We start from the raw sequence: 24396 nt of genomic DNA on the forward strand, positions 1-24396 counted from the left end.
TAAAGAACTTAGCATTAATAATTCTGTTTGATTTTATTTACCATGATTTTAAAAAACATACGTTCTTTACTTCATGATCACTGAATGTTAAAACAGTACTTGAAATAAAAAAAATTCATCCTTAGGCAAAAAATAATACATTCTAAAATTCTTTAATACATTTAATTTTTTTTTTTAAATTATTGATGAAATAATTTAGCATGTTTTGCATTTTATTTCAGAACAATAAATGTATTATTAATAATCACTAATCAAAATGTTTTATTACACATATATTGCTAACAATGATGTTTTATTTTTGTATTTAATTATTAATTAAATATCTTTATTTTTACACCTGCTTTTATTTATTACATTTGAACAATGTCCATATATTTATGTTACCAGCCATGCAATATTTTTAAGGTAACCAAATTAATAATATTTTTAACATTCATCACTGTACAGGATATTTATTATAATATTATATTTTTTATGTAATTAATACAAAAAAAAAAAGGTTTTAATAATTAATACAATGTAATATATAATATAATAGCACTGGCAGTGACTGTAATGATAACTTAAGTATTCTTCAAGCTAAAAATTAATATTCATTTATTTATTTATTTACCAATAAAGATAGCAGATATACTAATTAAAATTGTTTTCAAATGAAGTTTTACCCCAAATAAACAATTTATATCAATAAAAATGTATGTATCTGTATGTAATTATAATTACAGAATCTGTAATTATTATAGATTGTGTTTTATGTAAGTGTAATAAAAACTACTTAATTTTTAATTTTATTACTATTTTTAATTAAATTTACAAGTAGTTCATAACTGATAAATCAAATTTTTATCGATAAAAGAAAAATGGTTAAAATATATAAGATATGTTTTCTCAGAAAATAATTTTTTTCCTTTTTATCTTTATATGTAGGTCCATTTCACATATAACTCAGAATAAAAAACCATTTACAGTACACATTCTTAAAAATAGTTGACTGTTATGATTTTAATAATACCCGATCATTAACAAATACTGCCTTCCCATAACCATTCACCGTCAATGTTTATGCAGAAGTGCAAGTTAATATGTGTTATTACTACATGCTATTCTCCAGTCCAAGAATTTACAATCTGACATACACTAAACCACTTCTTTGATCCATGGAGAAACAGTAATGATCAGCTTTCTATACATTACGATACCCACCGCTCAAAATCTGCCAGTTAAAAACTTGTAGTCCTGTATGTGTTGCAGAATCTTAGTACTGGTTTCATTCAGGTTGAAGATGAATAGATGAATGGCAAGCTAACATTGAACAAGATGTACAAAATATCTTCATAAGAGTTAAAGCAAATGGTGGGCCTGAATTAGTTTGGATAATTCAGACAGTATTAGGTAGAATAAGAACAATCTACAGTAGATGCAAAGATTCAATATTTAGGTGAAATAAATTTTTAATCAAAAAAGTGATTATGGTACTTAACACAATGCTATCCTCACAAGCTACAAATGAAAGTAATCTGAGATCCTACGGAAGAAATTGGAATGACCTATACTTTTTTGCTATCAATAAATGAAACAAATGAGCAGATAAACAATTAAGTTTTAAACCATAGATAAAAATCTGTAATCAAACTCTTCCTTTATCTCTATTCTATTCTTATCTCCATTGTATTCTATTTTTATCTCCACCTCTAAGACCAATTAACTTTTTCCTGCATACTGTATACGGAATCTTTCAAAATACTTCTTCAATTTTTCTTTTCTTTCTGGTAAACATCACCAACTTTCAAAAATATTTAATAAACTATCATGAAATAATAACAAAAATAACAGGCATAAAGAAAATGAAAAAATAGTAATTAATGATGACTTTGACACTAAAAGATGAAAATGCTTTAAAATACTTGTACACAATCTTAAAGAAGATAAAAAAGAACTGTTTTCACATGCCTCAGATGTTCATTAGACCTTCACAGATAAATTTAATAGAAAATTTGAAAGTGATTATCCAGAACTAATTACTGTTAAGCAGATTTGTAGATAATTCAGTAAACCTCATTCACTTGTTTCCATGTGTGCCTACCAATTTATGATATTACACTCACAAAAAATTCTACACATGGATCAATCATCTCGTTGTCTGAATATGCCATATATATTAATGGATGGCCACAAAGTCTTCATGTAAAATAGAATTTCAAATTTCTTCTTTCCTTAAAAGAATTTGAAATTTTCCCTGATTGAAAAACATCACACCATAGAGATACGACAGGTAAAGACAGCTATCTTATTTCATGGTCACTTATAAGAGGATGATGTGGTCAGTCCAACTCTGATGACTTGAATTTCCCCCAATAATTTAGTTGGGGTACCAATATTCAACAAACTGGTTACATATTTTAATTGCTGTGAGCCAGATTCATATCGCTAAGTCTTGGATTAGAAAGCCAGTACCTACTCTGCCACTCAGCTACCTTTATTCTTTTCTAGAAATTAAGTGAATTTAGTGAAATTAAGTGTTATAAATATGAAATATTTACATTAGTATTAAAATAACATTTTTATTAAAACAGTAAATAAACAAATATATATGCATTACAGATCAAAATATTTTTATAATCTATCTTTATTGGTAAATTATACATAGCAAGCTGCTACACAAAAAATAAAATAGGAATTATTTTGCGCTGCTAATACGGCAGCTGTAACATTTAAGATCTACATATAATCAATTGGTGATGGTGTGACGGTGATTTCTTTCTGGTGATACATAATGGTGATGTTAAAAACGTTGATTTTTTTTTTTAGGCAATAGTAATATCAGATAATAAATTAATGACATAATGATGATGGTGCTGATAAAATGATGAAAATTGCCATAAGTAATTTTAATTCTTGTGGCTGCTTTATAGTGATAAGTGATCGTCATAACTACACGTAGTTATAATATGTTCGATAGTTGTTAGTAACGGTTATATTATTTTTATAATACATTTATGGTGCTAGACTTCTCTTACCTGGGAGTTCAATCGGATCAGAGCTATGTCTGATCGGGGACTCCGCTGTCACATGGAATCTGACAGCTCCTCGGCAGTATCTGTAGCATCCCCACCCCGATCTTTAGGGTTCTGATCTGACGGAGCCCCTAGGTGAAGCCCTATTAAAAAAAACAATAAATATATTAAACATTATGAATTATACAAGTTAAAAATACTGTAATAAATTAACAATGAATGCAGGAGTAAATTAGGCGATTTGGCAACATAGGATATAATTTACGATTAATGAGTGGGAAGTAGCTATCTAGAGCTTGATTACCAATCAGGATCATGAAGAAATCATGTAATGGTGTACATTCTGCTTTTGCTATTAAAGCTTATTTCTAAAACAATGTCAGTTACATAACTGTACAGTGAGTGTTTCAAAATCATTTTAAGATTCCTCCTCATAATGATCCGATGTATTCTACCCACACAATAAAACTATGGAATTTGGTAAGTGCATAACAAAAGTAAACTTTTTAAATACAATTTTTAATAGGATAAGAACCTTAAATAGGTGGATTCCTTAATAAGTAAATGTGATGGTGGATGGATAATTAAGTAAGTAATTGCTTGTACAGACAGCAAAACTAGTTTATATACATTGCATTAATGGATCTCTTAAATAACTAAATTGTTTGTATGAATATTCTAAATAAGTAAATCGCTATGATAGCAAAACTTGTTTAAATACATTGTATAGATGGACCTCCTAAATAGGTTAATTATGTGTATGGATGCCCTAAATATGTAAATTGCTTTGTTTGAGTAGATATCTGCAATGGATCAAGCGAAACCAGATAAGGATCTACTATGTTAAAACAGATACCTTGAGTATATATATATATATATATACAGAGAGGGAGAGAAAGAGAGATACAGAGAGCATGAGAAAAATTATCAATGAGCATGTGTTCAATTCCTTATAATTGATAATAAACATAGTTTGTGTATTGGTCTACAAAGTACTCCAATTGGTGTTTTTACATCTGCAACACGTACAAAATTATCTAATCCTGAAAATATTTTCATTATTAAACAATGTTTTCATTGCAGAGGAGAAGAATTTTCATCTGATATTATTACTAAGTCTCTTTCACAGATATTCCTCTTAGGAGTTTGCCATTTGTTTCGTTGTTGTAACTGATTCGAGTAATCTTTCGACCACTTATTCCAAGAAGATTGTGTAAATTTTTGCATTAGTTACTAACTGCCTGAACAATTAATAGAAATTTCAGTGAAATCACGGTCAGGAATTGATGTGAGAGCACATACAATGAGAAAATGTCTTTCAATGTTGAGAGAGGCGTTATGGTTGTGGATCCCTTGAATCTTAAGATACAGCATATAATGTGCATGAATTAAAACAAGCTTCAATTTGTATTAGTATGGCGAATAGTTCTTCAAAGCTAAGAATAGTTTGTTCTACGTCACAGAAAAAACAAAATTTAACCCTCTTTATGCTGCTTTCCCACAACCCACTGAAATGCATTGATGAAGGGATAAATGACCAATCTATTCCTTGTGAAGTGGAAAAGGACTGAACAATGTGTTTGAAGTTCTTTGATTTAAATATTGGAAACAATCCATGTAGAATATTGTTACTAGCGTTAGAGTTTGTTCCATTACACTGGTTAACATGATTTTTGTCTCAATTTTGTCATGATTTTTGTCTATAGGTGTACTTAATGCAGTTTTTTATCCTGTTTTCAAAGATGTATTCGGAATTTCTCCGAATCACCCACAGTTTTTTCTTATTTTAATTTTTTTAAATATTTTAAAACATTTCTTCGTCCATTTGTCCATAGTCAAGTAAATACTCCTACAGCATTGTAAATACAATGGAACCAAATGAGCTACTATTGTGCAGGTTCACACGTGTATAAACATGTACAAACATGATCATGTATGGCATTCATCAGAACAATGTCAGTTGTGAGATAGTAGTGAATCAGTAAACACGTCATTGTGAGTGCTTTGTGTGTCTGAATTATTGTGTATTACATATTTACTCTTTTAATTAGTCGTTAGTTACAAAATGCCTAGAGTTTGTTTAAATCATCCTAACAATGTTAGTTATGTATGTAGTGAAGTGATGCTCAAGTATCAAAGGCAAAACCTTACTACATTAGTAAAAAAGGGTTATGAACTTTATTTTGGGTGAAAAGTCAGGGACCAAACAAGGGCCTGGGACCCACATATCTGTTGTTTATCATGTTCCAGGCATTTCACTGCATGGAAAAATTTGCTATCCCATGATTATCCCATTTGCTATCCCCATGATTTGGAGGGAACCCAAGATCACTCGTCTGATTATTAACTCTTTGTAATTTTGTTTGTAACTCTTTGTAAGTTGCTGTCCTTAGGTGTTACCAGAATTTGCCTATACATCTTCTTTATGTCAATAGTAAGAATATAATATATGGTCTAAATCTGATAATTATCGAGAAAATATCCTGCTGAATAGGAAAAACTCTATTAATGTTCACCGAGAGATAAATTATTTAAAAATTAAGCAGAATCATCAAAAACAATTTGCAATTTAGCTGTTAAACTTAACTCTTTACATACAAGATGATGTAATAAATAAAAGATGTTTGATTCAGAGATAACAGATCGTGTGAAATAAACTCAAGACATTTGATCTAATTTTAAATACTCATACATGAAATCAATATAACTCAGTTCAAGATTATAATGTACTATGATAATGAATGTTAGGAAACTATAAAAAAGAAACATTTAAAAGGACCATTGTGGTGATTTTCATAATTCTAAAAAACTATTCAATGATTAAAATAATAAAAAGTAACTTCAGTAAGCAATATTCAAGATACTGTTATTACCTAGGTGCTAATGAACTTCAAAGAGATTTTATGATTTAAGTTCTATTGAGAGTTTAAAGTCACTGTTGAGTCTTTTTTCTGATCATCCCATTAGTGACATTACTTTATATCCCTAACAAAGACATAAGTTTAATACACATTGTTAAAAAGGTTCATCATGACATTAGCCACAACTCATAAATCATAATGTAAATCATACGATAAATTAAAAACGTATTGCCTGATAAATCATAAAATTATGAAAATACACAAATATTCATGACCATATGAATATAGTTTTGAAATATGAATTGGACAAGGTTTATTAATTAATTTTTTTTAAAAACTATCAAAATTACAGGGATGTATCAAATATCAACAAGACTTTATTTTTTTTAAAGTTTTATTTTGTTGTAATCAAATAACCATGCATTCATAATTTTTTAACATAATCTCCTACTTTGGAAATGCATTTTTCTCAGCAAATGGGAAGGTTTTTGATCCTGGCATCGTAAAATGAAGAGGGTTGTGTCAGGAGTCAATTGTGCACAAAGGCCTCCACCACCGCAGTCTTGGAATTTCTGTCCTCCTAGTGTTTCTTTAAGCGACCCAAAGAGATGAAAATCATAGGGAGATAGGTAAGGGTGTTAGGGAGGATAGTCAAGTGGAGTCCGTCTCATTTCCTCAAATTTTCTGCAAGTTAGAGCTGCATCGTCATGGAAGAGAATAACGTCTCAAATCAGTTGGTCACATCTTTTGGAACGATAAGCAACCTTTACCTCATTCATAAGCTCACAGTAATATGCAGCATTTAATGACTGTCAGACGCTAATGCAAGAAATCAATGTGCAAAATGCCTTGCCAGTCAAAAAATACAGTTGCAAGCACTTTGCCAGCCAACAGTTGACTTTTGACTTTCACAGGGGTTGCCTCTCACTTCCTTTGCCACGCCATGCTGGCTTGTACAGATTCGAGTGTATAATGATGGATCCATGTTTCATCGTAGGTGATGATATTCAAAAATGCATTCCCTTCTACAAACCATGCTGAAAGCTCCTGACACGTAAACGTCCCAACTTGTGTTCTGCTGTCAAAAGGCAAGCGACCCACCTGACACACACTTTACAGAACCCTAGCTCTTTTGTAATCGATTAAAGTCAGTTACTTTTATAAGAATCTGAATACTAGATTGTGGATACCGGTGTTCTTTGGTGGTTGAGTTTCAATTAACCACACATCTCAGAAATGGTCAACCTGAGACTGTACAAGACTACACTTCATTTACATTCATACATAACATCCTCATTCATCCTCTTAAGTATTATCTAAATGGTAGTTACCGGAGGCTAAACAGAAAAATTTGAAGAAAACAGATTCTGTTTAGAATCTGTTTAGAAACAGATTTGACATCTGTTTCTAAACAGATGTCATGATTTTGAAGTTTTCATAACTTATTCCAACCTGTGATGCAATTTCAGAAACTGTCAGATGTTGATCACCTTCAATAAGGTCGCGAATCGTGTCCATGTTCTCCTCCATAATGTTGGTCCAAGGACGGCAATCATGTTCCTCATTTTCAACCCGTTGATTTCCTTCCTTGAACTCTTTATGGCAGGCAAACACGTGAGCTCTTGACAATGTTTGATCCCTGAAATGCACAGTCAATCTTTGCAGAATCTCCACTGGTTTTACGCCTTCATGAGCAAGAAATTTAATGATAATGTATTGTGCAGTGGAAGGATGTGCACCTGTTGCTCTTACATTGCGAGTGCTACTGCCAAACTAGTCTAAGCCAGACACTGCCTGGTCTCTCCACTCCTGACATCCCCACCAATGCGCTCTAGAAGCAGCTGTCTGCTCCCTTCAAACTTATGTGCTCAAAATATATTTGATTCACCCTCATATAACATTTATTTATCATAAAGTTTTTCAAATATCTTAACACATCCTCAGCTACTGACAGTGTTGTTTCAATTGAATAGTTAATATTTCAGTTGAATACTTCCACATGTCACACAATTCAGGGGGAATAAATAAGGCATTTCTTCAGGAATCCTAAAATTGTTTTCAGGTGATGCTTTAATTTCTGATGGAAAATGACAATTTATTGTAGCATAACTTCAGGCTGTTTAATAAAAAATCATTCATAAGTGTTGCTCCCATCTTGAGATAAGATACATAAATCTCCTGTAGGTTTATGGACAGCATAAGACATCCTGCCTGAAGGAATACTAATCTCAGAATGAGATTTTGTCTTATGCTGCAGTCCTCTTTTGGGTAGATTCTCTCCCTCATTAATCATCTTTTCCATGTTCATGATCCTTCATTCCTGATTTAAATTATGTTGAGTCTTGGCCAAGTTTCTGTTAGGGAGCATAAATGAATAAATCTTTTATTTTAATCACTGCATAATATTTCAATATATGTGCATGACCTGATCTAGTGTATTTAGCCTGTCTGAGTACTTTTTCCTGTCCGCTTGTAAACAGCAAGCTTAATTGGCTATAACACTTATTAAGGAAACCCTTCCTGAATATTACAATTCATATGTCAAGGGCGTGTAACGATAACATCAAATGAGTTCAATTGTTAATATAAAAAATTCATACTTGATTAATTCTAAAAAAAATAACAATTACTTTAATAATTGGAAAATACGTTAAGTAAAAACATTATAGCTGATATTAATTGCTGAATAATGCATTTTTGACTAGATTCTGATTTATAATTTTAATCTGAAGGTAAATCATTTTATAACTGTCTTACCTTGTCATACTCTTACTCTTAATTCTTTGAGGCCCATAGTACCAGCATGTCTCCACGTACGATATCTAGCAAGGTCCTTTCTTGTCACCAAACCAACTACCTGAATTAAAAAAAAAACCCAAAATAAAGATAATTAACTATCATAATTTTAGTTTTAAAATTGGGATTTTATTTTTACAGGATAAGCATTTAATAAAGTAAAATGGAATATTTAAAATTAAAAATATGAGGTTAAAATATAAAAACAGATGGATATTTATAATTTGTACATGAATTACTAGCTGTAACAAAATAAAGACCAAGAAAGACGAAGTGCAGGAGTCAGATAAAAATTCAGACTACCTTTCTTCACACTACTACTATAATTTACATATCAAAGAGCAATAAATGAATTAACAGAAAAAAAATACTTGGAATAATAGATTTATATTAAGCGAAGAACAATGTCATGTTCATAGTATTTTTTCTATCATTCTTTGCATCTCACCAATGCATAGCCTAACTTCACTAAAGATATAGTTAGACATAGTTACACTACCCTAACTTCACTAAACCCACAAAGTTGGTCTAGTGGTGAACGCATCTTCCCAAATCAGCTGATTTGGAAGCAGAGAGTTCCAGTGTTCAAGTCCTAGTAAAGCAAGTTATTTTTACACGAATTTGAATACTAGATCGTGGATACGGTGTTCTTTGGTGGTTGGGTTTCAATTAACCACACATCTCAGGAATGGTCGAACTGAGAATGTACAAGACTACACTTCATTTACACTCATACATATCATCCTCATTCATCCTCTGAGGAATTATCTAAACGGTAGTTACCGGTGGTTAAACAGGAAAAAAGAAAGGAAAGCCTAACTTCACTAAGACATTTAAAATAGACATGCCTTCTAATTAACTACTCAGTAAGGCACTCTGAATTCCATCTTATAAAGATCAATTCCATTCTGCCAGGGATAGCTTAATAACACAAGTCAAAAGTTCTTTTCCTAAGGATTGTAATTCTCCGACATTTACATTCACTCTCATACAAAGAATTATGCTTACAGGCCATGGTAGCTCAAATTATAAAAGAACTTTTGTTGAACTGCCTCAATTGATGTCATTGTAATTATAAATTGCTGGGCAATATTCCAAAATTAATCAAATAATGACCTGGTACAACTCCCATAATTGTGTTGGAAGATTGGAAATGATAATTGACCAAAGAAGAAGAGAAGTAGGACTAAAATTCCTTTTTACGTTCAATGTTCATATAAATATGATCAGTGAACAGAAATTTGGTATCAAAGTTAACATCCAAATCATAATATATATATATAAATTCAGATTCTTTATTCCATTAAAATTCACATGCAAGTTATTATACATTATTCTATAACAACTAGTTTCATAAATAGAAATATTCAATATAATACTAAAAATCTACAATTTAAATTCAATAAACTTTAGTCAAGCAGATTTGGTGAAAAAAAGTGGCTAGGTACTTCATGAATTCAGAAAATTATGTTGAAGCACCTTCAGAACAATTCAAAGAGAAAGGTAGATGACAGCTAAAAAAAAAATACCAAAATAAATAAAAGTGTATAAAAACACAAAAATAAAAATAATAGTGAGTAATACTCCATAATTTATTGCAAAATTCAGTTCATGACCACCACATAATGTACCTCCTGAATTCCTATATTCAACTCAAGCCTGCCACAAGAAATTTTCAGTATCTTGATTATCAAATTGAAAAAGTCAAACTTTAAGCTCCTTCACGAATTCCTTCAAATTAGATAAACTTGTAATGAACAGGAGCAGTTTATTGAAAATGTTCAATGTGGCATATGTAAACAAATTTTTATAAGCCTCAAAATTTGCTTGCGATACACAACTTCCATATTCCTTGATCGCAACCTGGCCAAATATACAAGGGAATTTGTAATTGTCTGTCTTCCCCTAATGAAGAAAATATGCATAACGTGGATAATGAAAAGATGCATAAGTAGAAATAAACCCAGGTCTTTAAACAGGGGAAAAGTATGTTCAGATCTCCTCACTCTACAGATCTGCCTAAATGTAATTTTGCTAAGCTATAACAATTGGTTTTATTGTTGAAAAATAGGTACCACCCCACACACTTACCCATATTGAATCTACTATTTACCAAAGCGCAATATCTCAAAACAGAAAAGGGCAAATAATTTTTTAAAAATACATTTTACGCAAAACCTAGTTTAACACATCTTAACTAACCAAATTTATATGCTCTTCCCAAGTATAGTTCTCATAAACATAAACACCAGATATTTAATAGAAACCCTTTCTATACTTACACACTGAATACAAATTTCATCAACCACTCTCTAGAGACAACTTTTACACTTAAAATAAATACTGCAACATGGTTCCTGTTTGTTTCTAAAATTAAAATGAATAAATTTAGTTTCTGTACTCAGTCCCATCCTATTAGCCGTAAACCATAGTTTTAGACAATTTAAATCATTCTGCTTTCTAAATTTAAGTTCATATATATATTTAACTGAATAACAAAATGCTGTATCATCAGCAAAACATGATAAAGGTCTGAAAAGATTTCTTGAACAAAGATCATTTATACATATAAATATAACTGGGCCAAGCACTCAACCCTATAGTTCATCACAGGGTTATCCACTCATGGTGTATATTTCTATCAGCAATATGAGAATAGTTATTTAATAATGATGAGACTAATAATGTTTATTAAGAGTAGATTACACCCACTGTCTTGCACAAGTTGTACAGCAAACAATTTAAAATTGATCAAACATAAATTACACTTATGCTATTTTGCAGCTCAACAAAATCTTCTCTAAATCTAGTCATTCATTTTAGCACAAAGTTTTAAATCATCAGCCAATAGTAACTTTAAAATGGCTTTTCCAATACTATTCATGAAAAAAATTTAAAATAGTAAAATAACAATGATTATTTAAGAAAGTATTTTTAAATCATTTGTATGTATAATGTGCATAAAATTTATAGATAAGCTAAAAGAAAATAATAATATAACAAAAATGTTAATAATTACCTCATTAATATCATTCAGGACTACAACATGGCGTAATCCAAGGCCACGGAACAAGCGGAATATCCGCGGTAATGAAGCATCCTAGAAAAAAGTTTATTAATTAATAAAATTTTAAGGAAGACAGCATTGAAATACAGATAAAGATGAATTACTTATAAGTTTTACATGAATTAGGTAGTTACCTATAGTTAATAAAAATTAGGAAATGATAAAATATAACAGCACTCAGGCCACATGGTTCAATAAAAAAAAAAAATTTCTATACTGAAAGCAAAAAAGCAAGTTTTTTTAAAAATGCTGTCGATATTAAAACTAGCAACACAAAAGTGTTTAAAAATCCTCAAAAAACAATTTCTTTTGTAAAAGTAACATTTTTACATAAGTTAAATACGAGGGTAATACAATTATTATCGGCAATTTAATTATATTTTTGTTTATGTTGGTAGTACAGTCGTGTAGCGTGGATGACGCATGCGTGGTTTAATCGTTGTTTTGTCTGTGCAGGTTTGATGCTGCTAGGTTAGTTTATTATCGGTGCCCTCCTGGTAATCGTGGCTGCTGCGCTTTCTGTTTCAACCAAAGAAGAGCAACATTCAGTGATCCGTTTTTTGTGGTCGGAAGGTGTATCAGGGGCCGAAACTTATCGAAGACTTTCAGTACAGTACGGGAACAGTGTGTTGCCGCAACGGAGTGTCTACGAATGCATTGAAAAATTCAAAAATGGTCGCACAAGTGTTACGCACGATCGTTTACCGCCACAAATGAGGAAAACATTGAGCGTGCACCTGTCATAGTTTTCTTAGACAGACAAATAAGTTACTCGTCTGTCTATTGATGAAGTGGCATATCGTCTGCAAATTAGTCAGGATTCTGCCTACGAAATCATCCACAACAGACTTTGGTTTCATAAAGTCTGTGGAAGATAGTTCCCAAACAACTCGCACAGTTGCATAAACAAACGCACTTGGACATCTGCCAAAAACATTTGGATCGATGTGGTAACGAACGGGATTCTGTCTTCTTAGACAGAATCATCACTGGTGACGAAACATGGATCCGTCATTACTAGCTGCAATTCGAAGCAAACGCCGAGGTCTGCTGTCGAAAGGTGTTTTGTGTTGTTGCACGACAATGCCTGTCCACAAGCTGCTGCCCTTTCTTTTTTCTGTTTAGCCTCCGGTAACTACCGTTTAGATAATTATTCAGAGAGATATGTATGAGTGTAAATGAAGTCTTGTACATTCTCAGTTCGACCATTCCTGAGATGTGTGGTTAATTGAAACCCAACCACCAAAGAACACCGGTATCCACGATCTAGTATTCAAATCCGTGTAAAAATAACTGGCTTTACTCGTACTTGAACGCTGTAACTCTCGACTTCCAAATCAGCACATGCTGCTGCCCACACTGCCGAAACGCTCCAGTAACAACTTTGAAGTACTGCAAAAAAATTTATAACTACATTGCGGATAATAATTGACTTACCCTTGTACAAAATTAGTATATTTTTCTTTTCCTAATGTACGATATTTACTAAAACAATTTTTCATTCTGTCTTCTATTGCGCATAATTTTTCCTACTATATTCATATGAAATTTTAATACTATTATTACAGTAATATGTTATCATTTTTTTAAATATTGTCATTTGTTTAAAGTTATTACAAAAGGATGATTAAAAGATAAACTTACATATTTGACAGTATAAGGTGAAGGATTCATATAAGGTTTTAAATCAAGTACTTGTTCATAATCTGCTTCTGTTATTTTTACATTCTGAAAAAAATTAAAATATAAATTAATAATTAAAAATCATAAGTACAAAAAGGATGAAATACAACTCTTAAACTAAAGAAACATATTTAGTGATTTGCTATTAGTCTTTAATAAAGCAATTTTTTTTATATAATCATATAATAAAAAAAAAATACATTTAAACTTTAAATTATGTTATTAAATGTAAATATTATTTCTTATATGATTTTTGACCAGTCTCTGTGTACATAACTAAAGTGCCTTAAATCAAGCCTAAATATTTGAATATTACCATTCAACCTGTTCCTCTATTGGTAAGAATTTGCTGGTGGATTTTTTTTTTCTATTGACATTTTTTTAAATCTTTTCATTTTGAACTTAGTCAACCCACTTCATTTTCAACATCCTTCTATAACCCCAAATTTATTTTTTTGGTTTTCTTGCATCTCTACTGTCTATGTGTACCAATCGATTTAGCACTACGTTCAAATATTAAAACAATTTTTTTACAGAGTAATAGTTTACTTGGCTAGAGCAAATCTATTTTTCTTATATAATCCATTGTTTGTAATTTTAATATATAAATTTTTTTAATTTTTTACTTTGTGGTATATTATGTTAACCAACATTAATATTTAATACACCTATTTTCTATATTTCACATTATAGTATCATATCATATTACATTTGTTTTATTAAATAGAGATTCTTAAAACATAATCTGAAGTTCAAAAACTCAAAATATATCTCATATGCGAAACATAAATATATCTACAAGGTATTTTTTAACAGTAATTCCAAGAAATATATTGCTAAAATGTTATCCTTAGAGGAATATACAGAGTGTAACAAAAAAAAAGCGTACTTGGCTATTCATTTCCAGATTGTATGTATCAATGTGAAAAAGATTAATGAAAAAAAAATGGTATTTTCCACTTCATTTTGCTTCATGTGTCATTTTGTTTTTTTAAATTAAGACTGATATCTCAAGATCAGATTGAGTAAACATTGTAATATTTGGTAAACTTTTATATACATTTTTTCTAATAAATAAAAAATTCAATGTAGATTCATAAATTTCAAAGTGTCTTATCCACTTTTTAATCTTTAAAGATTAAGTAATTGTTAGTTTTATTAACTAAAATAATAAGCCGTTCATTGTAAACAAAATACCTTATTTTTGAAAAATAGTTGATAAAAACTGAGTTATTGTAAAAAATTGATGATCTACAGTAATTTTCATCTGAATTTCATCTTCAATATTAACAAGAAATACTAAACTACTTTATTAAATGTTAATAATTAAACATTATTTATTAATGATGAAATTTATTTATAAATGATGTTTGCGTATCCCATTGTGATTAATTTTTTTATTTTATGTTTTTTAGTCAAGTAACTGGAGGCAGGTGCAGCCAGTCATAGATACAGTAACAGTGGCTGTGTTGGTTGAGCTGCCATGCTGTATGCCATCAAACCCCTTAAAAAATCAGAATTCAAACAACCCAAAAATTGTTTTTAGATATTTATCTGCGAAGTATTTGCAAACCCAAATCTACTGAATATCTCGTTTAGTTTAGTCAGGATTGGGAAAATTTGCATTCATTGTTCAAAATTGTTTTTACCTTTCTTCACCCCTTTCCAAGATCAAATTTTAGAAATCGGTTAATTCACATGTAGATTACACTCACCAAAATTCAAATTGATATCTTCATTTGTTACTAAGTAATTAAAATTAGACAGGTTTAAAAAATCCATTTAACCCTTTAAACTTGGAATTTAAAAAATCTAGAAATTGGTTTTTAGATATTCACATGAAGATTACACACACCAAAAAATCAAGCTAATATTTTCATTTGTTTCCAAGAAATCCAAAAAATAGTAAATTTTATTGTTATTCCATTTTAACGCTTTTGTTTTAATTTTTTTATTCTATTAGGTTTTGTTTTTATATTTCATGTTTTGTTTTCCAGGCGTTTTTATTTAATTTTTAATTGTGGATTTTTAAAATTTAGTTTTTTAAAATACATACATCATGTTCGGGTGATGATAACACCGAAGCATTTTTCGCCCAGAAAAAAAAATTAGCTTTAAAAGGTCTTCAAAAGAACAAATTTCATTAACTGGAAAGTAGTTCATAATATTTTATAATTTTGAAATTTTGTCATGTCATTTAAGAAATTTATTTAATTTAAAATTATTTTCTTAATAATAATTTTTTTTTTAAATTTAGTTTTCCACAACCTTGTTTAGCATACATGCAAATAATATGTACTTAATTTTCATTATCACCATCTAAATCCTTTTCTTTTACACTGATTTTATTTACCCGGTATCTTCACATATTTGCATGTACTATTATTTCATATAATTATTATGGATTTCAACAAATATTTTTTTTTTTTTTTTTTTTTTTACTAATTGTGGTAGATGTCCTAATCAAGATTAGGAATACAGTTTCCCTTTATCTGTCCACCAAAGGCAAACCTGTATTTTTATTTTTGCCTACAGAGTAGTATAACTAGTTATTCCAGAATTGATCTATACACTGTATAATTTATATGATAATATAAATAGGATAATTGTTTATTTATAAAAATAGCATGGAATTGAGAAGGACACCTAGACTTAATCCTCTAAACAAAGAGGAAGACCGAGAAAAAGGTGGAAAGAAACTGGTGAGGTGGAACTGGCAAACAATTGTAATCTGAGAAAACAATGGTGATGAGAGGTTCTCAACACAATAAGGAGGAGAGAACTGGTGGAAGATCAATCCCTGGGGAACTTGTAACAAAAAAATGATAACTTGCATTGCAAAATATTTTCCAGAATGAATCTTAGAATTAATTTAAAGAAAAAAAGAATACAATTAAAATTACCTCTATCCATCCATTACGCAGCTTTAAAAAAAAATAAATAAAATGAATAAAAATAATAGAAATACATTTCCTATGCTTGTAAAAATGATAATGCAATTGACACATTGACTGCTATGCGGAGTTTACAGTTTTTGTAAGACTGATCAAGTGTTGTTTTTATAAACATTGTTGGTCTTTATTAAGTATTAAAAAATAAAAATGACAGAAATTTTGGTTAATTTTTTTCTGCCACTATGTTCTGTTTATCATATTATTATGCAAATCATCTGTCAGTTACTAAGTTATTTTTAAAAATATATTACTCACATAAATTCAAATAGCTTAGAAACTTCATTAAATCAGAGCTCTTGTGAAAGTGATATTTAGTCCCAAGAATGAGGACTGTTACCTCCCGTATAAATAACTATACACCTTTTGCCTTTTTGTCTCTTATCTCTATTACACAACATTAGTAAAATACAAAATAAGCAATAGTAATAAGTTTTTTAACTGATGAAAGAATTGTTACTTTATAAAAATAAAAAAAAATCATGAATTACTACAATTAACAGAAATATATATTTATCCTAAAGAAATATTACAGTTGTTTAAATTTTCTCATTGTAAATATATTGAATAATATTCAATATTTAAAAAACTATTTAGGTAAAAGTTTGTCAATAAACTCTATTAATCTATTACAAAGCTGTTTAATTCAACAAAGCCCAGACAGAATAGAATAAAATAGAGGATAATATGAGATAGTGTGGTATCAGTCACAAGTAACCAGTGAGTACTGATGATGTATTGATATTAGTAACTAAGGACTGTTGCAATCAGTGGTTGTTAACAGGTTTGTTATTACCAACATAGCAGCAAACGTGATACTTTCTATCAAAATAATAAAGATCACTCAAATCTCAATCAATGTTAACTGAATTATCGATCTGTTGATAAAAAAGAAATATCTTCTATCGGTAAATAGTTAATTAAATAACTAATTGTTGAAATAAGTTTATCAATAAATCAGAGTTTAAAATTCATGTTATAAAACATCCCATTTTATATTAATAATAAACACAATTCAGTCAGCAGCACTTAATTAAAACTTTCACTAAAATATTAATTTTATCATACTTACCGACCGTTCACAATTAAAAAATGGTGGCTCTAACCCATTCTTTTTTAATATAATACTTCGGCAATATCTTCTTTCCTGTTCATTTTACAGTAAAAAATTGTTACTAGAAATAGTACAGAACTTTAAACAAAAATGGTCCTGAGCATTTTTTGTTATACACTACATTTTATTGTAAAAATTTAGTAAACCTAAATGTTTTTTAAAGATTCTATTAAAATTAATCATATAGTTCCCTTGGTGTTCTATAACAGTACTAAACTATGATTGTACACATTCAATGTTTACTAAGTTGCACTATTCATCATAATGTTTTAAATTAATACTGTATCTCAAATGATTAAAAGTATTATACTTTTCCATTTTTAATATTTTTTATGATTCCTCCTCATAATTCATAAAAAACACATTTCATTATGAATTTTGTGTTACAGTTGTCACCGTAATGATTGAAGACAATACATATAATCCATTATTCTCCACAAAAAGATGAATATTAATTTGTTACTTTACCCTCTTAACACATGTCTACAATGGATGTACAGTGAAAGTGGCACTAAGATCAAAGTTGCTTTCTCTAAAAGAAGTTATGTTTATTACACAGCCAGTCCCTGACGTGAAAAAATTGAAGGTGTTACTTGTAAGGCTGAATATTATCTAAATTTAAGTAGGCTTGGCATATTGATATGCAGTAGTATATTCAGCTTAATAAGTGAAGAAGGTAACGACAGAAAAAACCTTATTCAATCTTCTTAATAATAAACCAGTATGGACTGATGTTATTCTTAAGAATGGCTTCTCCATTTTTAGGAGTGACTTTGTCCTATGCCAGACCATTTTTAACCATTACGGTTATGGTGCCTAGCATACTCTTAATATAAATTAAGTATAGGTAAACTCGGTTCTTTTATAATAATTTTTTTAAATTTATAATTAGAAAAGAAAGGGGACTCAACATTATTATATTCACTATGGGTATAAACATATACTAATATAATTTTAATAATCACAAATAACAAATATACTTTGCAACATTTTAATTATAATTACACATAAATTTATATTGTATTTATCTACAAGTATTAAATACCCATAATCAACATTCAGAGAAATTCTGAAGACACACTCTTTTGAAAGAAATATGAGCTAGTAAGAAATCTTTATACAGCACAGTTTGTTATTTGTCATTAATAGTTTATAGCATTACATTAATTCTTGAGTATGAAAAAAAAAATCAGCTGTTGCCACTTTCTGAATTAGGAACAAAAAAATTATATATATAATTACTGAATAATTTTGTTAAATAATAATGGAATTATTTGTGTGTGCGTGTGTGTATATATATATATATATATATATATATATATATATATATATATATCATTTTTTTTGTTTAATTTAGAAAACAGATTCACTCGTGAGGTAGGGATTTAGGATTTATAACTATGAACCAAGTATTAATTATAAAAAGAAACGATAGCAGTTTTTGTCAAAAAAATTAAATTATTCATAAAAAGAATTTATAAATATAATTGTTATTAAAAACAAAATCATGATATCTGTTAAATCAATACACAAGACAATTTAAGTTTATTAAAATTTCAAGTAACCTCCAACATTTATTTACTCATTCCATGAATAAATATAAAACATGGAAAAATAAATCTCTTCTGATGAAAACATAATTAAAAAATAAAAAGTAAAACAGTTTATATACTTAACAATTTAAGTACTGAAGTCAACTCGTATTTTTTCAACTTGGTATACCATAGACATCAGAATTCAAACATTATAAAAAATTATTTTAAAAAGACTTCCAAGAACAAAAAATGGATGAATTTAGAAACATTTTTATAGAAATTAAGTGAAACAAATGATTAAACCCCCAATTTCAGAAAATAACTCCATAGACAAATTTCTGAAAATAAAACCAATTAAGTTGATTTATAAGAATTAATAAAAATTGATTAGTAATAATAAAATATTTCAATATTTTACTACAGGTCATTATTTTGAACAATAAATTTTTCTGAGCTAAGCTGCTGACTGAAAGAATAGTTATAATCTATACAAACTAAAAATAAATACCTCTAATGTTTGATTTTTAGCATAAGCATCTCGGAACATTCTTAATTTTCTTCTTAAATCCTCACTAGAAGTTGGTGGCATCTCGTTGAATGATTTATTCTTTAATAGAACAATAAGTTGTGACCTTAATATTAGGCCACGTAAACGACCAACAGATTTTAATACTCCCTAAAAAAAATTATTTGTAGTACAATATTAATTACATACATGTTATATTCATACTTTCCTACTTTTTAACTAATAATTATAATATTGAGGAAAAAACACTTGCGTCTTATTTACCTTCTTAAATCATATGGTATAAGCAGCATTTATTTGGACACACACACAGCCTCACAGGCAAAGAGACATGCGTTAACTGATGCCAAATAAGTTTGTGTGGCATTTTCACCATTCCAGCATCTATCTCTATCCATTTTTATTTTTGAATAACGATACTTTAATTAATATGATATATATTGCCATATTGGCTTATCAAGGCAGTTCGTAGTCATTTGTGTTGTTTGACTATAATGGATTTCTCCATTAAAACTTTGGGTAAGGATCTTTTTATATTTTATTTCAATTATCCATATTAAAGAAAAATACTATAACAAATAATTATTCTTAAAAGAGGTAATTTAAAAGCACTTTATCAAATATGTGTTTGAGAAGAAGTGTTGATCCCTTCTTAAATGTATTAGATCTTTTTTCCCTTTTTCTTTCCTCATCCAGGGTTTATGGGTAGTAAAATCATCCTCCAAGCATTTCCTCTTCCAAGCTGGCTGTTGGCTTTTCCTCAGGATTTCTTCATTTGTTACCTTATTAGTCCAGGGTATTTCTAGGGCTCACTGCCAACATATTTCAAATCCTTTTCCAGTTTCACCATTGTCCAGATGTCTGAGCTATATGTTGAAACTCTCAAAACAAAGCTTTATATAAAGTGCTTTTTTGGTGAAAACACAGACTTGCATATTAATAGTTTTTTCTTAGGCTTTCCATTAGATAAAAACAAAGCTTATTACCTAAAATGCCTTATTTGGATCAAAATTTCTCTAGCAGCCAATATCAGGATTGGGAATGCATTTCCCAAATTGTTTTAATTTTATTTATCTTTGTATTATAACTTTTCCTCACAGGTTTGTGCCTCTTCTTTATAGTCTCAGATTTTTCTCACTTTTTCTTTATATATTTTTTTTTATTTTGCTTTTTAAGCAATTCAGTTAGAACAAGATAGACTGTATAATGTTTGATGACCTGATAATCTTTAAGAAATCTAATATTGTTACTGATAAGGTAACTGAAATTTTGAGAAAGAGTTTAAATTCGATCTAAAAAAAATCAGAGATGAAATTTTGTTCTATGGTGAATGTGAGAAGAATTCAAAATAGAACATGTTTTGATATTGATATCAGATTTTTTTTTGAAATGATAAAATGGAAGGGTCTAGTGTTTTGATATCTTAAGAACAGAATAAGATATCACATAACCTTTTGACACATTTACCCTGGCTTTTCAGGCAGTGCAAGATTTACAAATTCTCCTCTTGATTTTTGATATTATTTCATTGACACTGGACATTACTGTTAAATATAAAAAACCATTTTAAAAAACTTAGAAAATTATCTAATAAAATGGATGATAAAGTCCCTACATGAACTAAACAAGAATGTTATTTATATGTTATTTCATACTGTGCTCAACAAAAGCTGTACATGTAAAATTTTTAAGTCTTTTATATGTAATCAAAGTGTAATCTGTAATCTCCCTCTACAAATCATCAGACCTTGCTGATGGTGAGGGGGCTTGAGTGCTCAGTGATACAGAGTAGCTGAACCAAAGGTGCAACCATATCACTGTTGAGAGCCAGACTAAGGAATGATTCCTGAAAGAGGGCAGCAGTTCTTTCAGAAGTTGTTAAGGGCGTAGGTCAGAAGGACTTAAACGGCCATATTAATATCACTCAATCTTCTGAGTACTGCGCAGCTGAAAGCAATGGAAAACTACAGCTGCTTGTTTTGCCAAGAAATTGCAACTCTCAACCTTTATTCCAGACTACCGTTCGGACTCCGGGTGTGGACTACTAAGGAAGGGGTCACCAGAATATTAAAAATAACATTCTACAAGTTGCAGCATGGAATGTTAGAAGTCTAGAAAAGGTTGGTAGGTTAGAAAATTTGAAGAGAGAAATGGATAGGTTAAATGTAGATGTAGGAATTAGTGAATTTGGAGGGAAGAGGAAAACAACTTTTGGTCAGGTAATTTTAGAATAATTAGCTCAGCTTCAAATAAAGGATAGGCAAGAGTAGGTTTTGTAATGAACAAGAAGATAGGGAAAAGAGTAGAGTATTTCAAAATGCATTGTAATAGAATCACTGCAATAAGGGTAAAATCAAAACGTAAGCCAACAATTGTTAACATCTATATGCCTACAAGTGCCCATGATGACGATGAGGTAGTGTGTATACAAAGAAATTGACAAAGCAATTAAACTCATATAAGAGGTTGAAAATTTAATAATAGTTGAGATTGGAAAAGGCAAGGAAGGAAATATTATGGGTGAATATGGGCTGGGCAAAAGGAATGAAAGAGGGGACCAACTTATAGAGTTTTGCACAAAGTATAATTTAGTAATTGCCAACACCCAATTTAAAAATCATAATAGAAGAACATGCGCATGGAAAAAGCCAGGTGATGCTGCAAGGTATCAGATAGATTATATCATGGTTAAGCAAAGATTTAGAAATCAACTCGTCGACTGCAAAGCTTATCCTGGAGCTGAGATTGATATTGACCATAATTTAATGATAATGAAATGTGGATTGGGATTGAAAAACTCGAAGAAAGGTGTCTGATGAATCAGTAGAATTTAGAGAAGCTTGAGGAAGAGGAGATAAAGAAGCTTTTTGAGGAGGACATCACAAGAGATCTGAGGAAAAAAGATAGGGTATAAAATGTAGAAGAAGAATGGGGGAATATTAAAAAGGAAATTCTTAAATCAGCAGAAATGAACTTAAGCAGAACAAAGAGAACTGGTAGAAAACCTTGGATATCAGAGGATATATTGCAGCTAGTGGATGAACGTAGAAAATATAAGAATGCTAGTGATGAAGAAAGTAAAAGGAACTGTTGACAATTAAGAAATACTATAATCAGAAAGTGCAAACTAGTGAAAGAAAAGTGTTCAGAAGTGGAAAGAGAAATGATCATTGGTAAAATAGACGGAACATATAGGAAAATTTTGTGATACATAAATTAAAATCTAATAATGTATTAAACAAAGATGATACACCAATTTATAATATGAAAGGAAAGGTCAATAGGTGGGTAGAATATATTGCAGAGTATGGAGAAAATTAACTAGAAACTGGTGTTATAGAGGAAGAAAAGGAAGTCGAAGAGGATGAAAGGGGAGAAACAATACTGAGATCTGAATTTAAGAGAGCATTAAAAGATTTGAATGGCAGAAAGGCTCCTGGAATAGACCTGCAGAATTACTGTGCAGTGCAGGTGGGGAAGCAATAGATAGATTATACAAACTGGTGTGTAATATCTACAAAAAAAGGGAAAGTTCCATCAGACTTCAAAAAGAGTGTTATAGTTATGATACCAAAGAAAGCAAATAAATGTGAAGAATAGAGAACAATTAGCTTAACTACTCATGCATCAAAAATCTTAACTAGAAATTCCATACAGAACAATTGAGGAGAAATGGAAGAAGTGTTAGAAGAAGTTTGGTTTCAGGAAAAGTACAAGGACAAGGGAAGCAATTTCAGCGCTCAGATTAATAGTAGGCGAAAGATTAAAGAAAAACAAACCAACATACATGGCATTTATAGAACATATACATTCAATAATGTAGACTGAAATGAAATATTCAGAATTAAAAAAAAAAAATTAGGGTTAAGTACAGAGATAAAAGAACAATTGCTAACATTTACAGGAACGAAACAGCAACAGTAATAATCGAAGAGCATAAGAAAGAAGTCGTAATAAAAAAGGGAGTCCGACAAGGATGTTCGTTCCTTATCCCTGTTTATTTACATAAAACCAACTAGCAATTAATGATGTTAAAGAACAATTTAGATCTGGAGTAACAGTACAAGGTGAAAAGATAAAGATGTCACAATTTGCTGATGAAATAATAATTCTAGCTGAGAGTAAAAAATATTTAGAAGAAACAATGAACGACATGGATAAAGTCCTACACAAGAACTACCGCATGAAAATAAACAAGAACAAAACGAAAGTAATTAAATTGTAGTAGAAATGTAGATGGGCCACTGAATATAAAAGTAGGAAGAGAAAAGATTATGGAGGTAGAAGAATTTTGTTATTTGGGAAGTAGAATTACTAAAGAGGGATGAAGCAAGAGTGATATAAAATGCTGAATAGCACAGGTGAAATGTTCCTTCAGTCAGAAATATAATTTGTTTACATCAAAAATTAATTTAAATGTCTGGAAAACATTTTTTAAAGTATGTTTGGAGCGTAGCTTATATGGAAGTGAAATTTGGATGATGGTAGTACCTGAGAAGAAAAGATTAGAAGCTTTAGAAATGTGGTGCTACAGGAGAATGTTAAAAATCAGATGAGTGGATAATGTGACAAATGAAGAGGTGTTGCGGCAAATTGATGAAAAAAGAAGCATTAGGAAAAATATAGTAAAAGAAGAGACAGACTTATAGGCCAGATATAAAGGCATCCTGGAATAGTTGCTTTAATGACTGAAGACAAAAAAAAAATCCTTAATCATAGTTTAATATATTAAATAAAAATAAACAGATTCTATCATCATAAAACCTTTCAAAAATGTAAATATATATAATTTTTTACAAAAAAAGAGTTTGATAAATTTCTCTTTACTCGACAATTTTTTGTAAATAAA

At 29.8% G+C, this 24396-nt stretch overlaps 1 protein-coding gene across 1 annotated transcript in view; it reads right to left on the bottom strand.

Annotated features, from left to right (window-relative positions):
- Window positions 1–3008: 3008 nt before the first annotated feature.
- Window positions 3009–24396, bottom strand: part of LOC142330733 (H(+)/Cl(-) exchange transporter 7-like) — a 79871-nt gene continuing 58483 nt past the window's right edge. Inside the window, exons 14-19 of the mRNA XM_075376179.1 lie at window positions 19530–19697; window positions 16325–16345; window positions 13383–13466; window positions 11691–11771; window positions 8633–8732; window positions 3009–3157 (exon numbers count right to left, since the gene is read on the bottom strand). Of these exons, the coding sequence (XP_075232294.1) occupies window positions 8637–8732; window positions 11691–11771; window positions 13383–13466; window positions 16325–16345; window positions 19530–19697 (450 nt within the window). The 3' untranslated portion in view covers window positions 3009–3157; window positions 8633–8636. The remainder of the gene's footprint in view (window positions 3158–8632; window positions 8733–11690; window positions 11772–13382; window positions 13467–16324; window positions 16346–19529; window positions 19698–24396) is intronic.

The sequence above is a fragment of the Lycorma delicatula genome, chromosome 9 (assembly GCF_047948215.1).
Source record: "Lycorma delicatula isolate Av1 chromosome 9, ASM4794821v1, whole genome shotgun sequence".
NCBI lineage: Eukaryota > Metazoa > Arthropoda > Insecta > Hemiptera > Fulgoridae > Lycorma > Lycorma delicatula.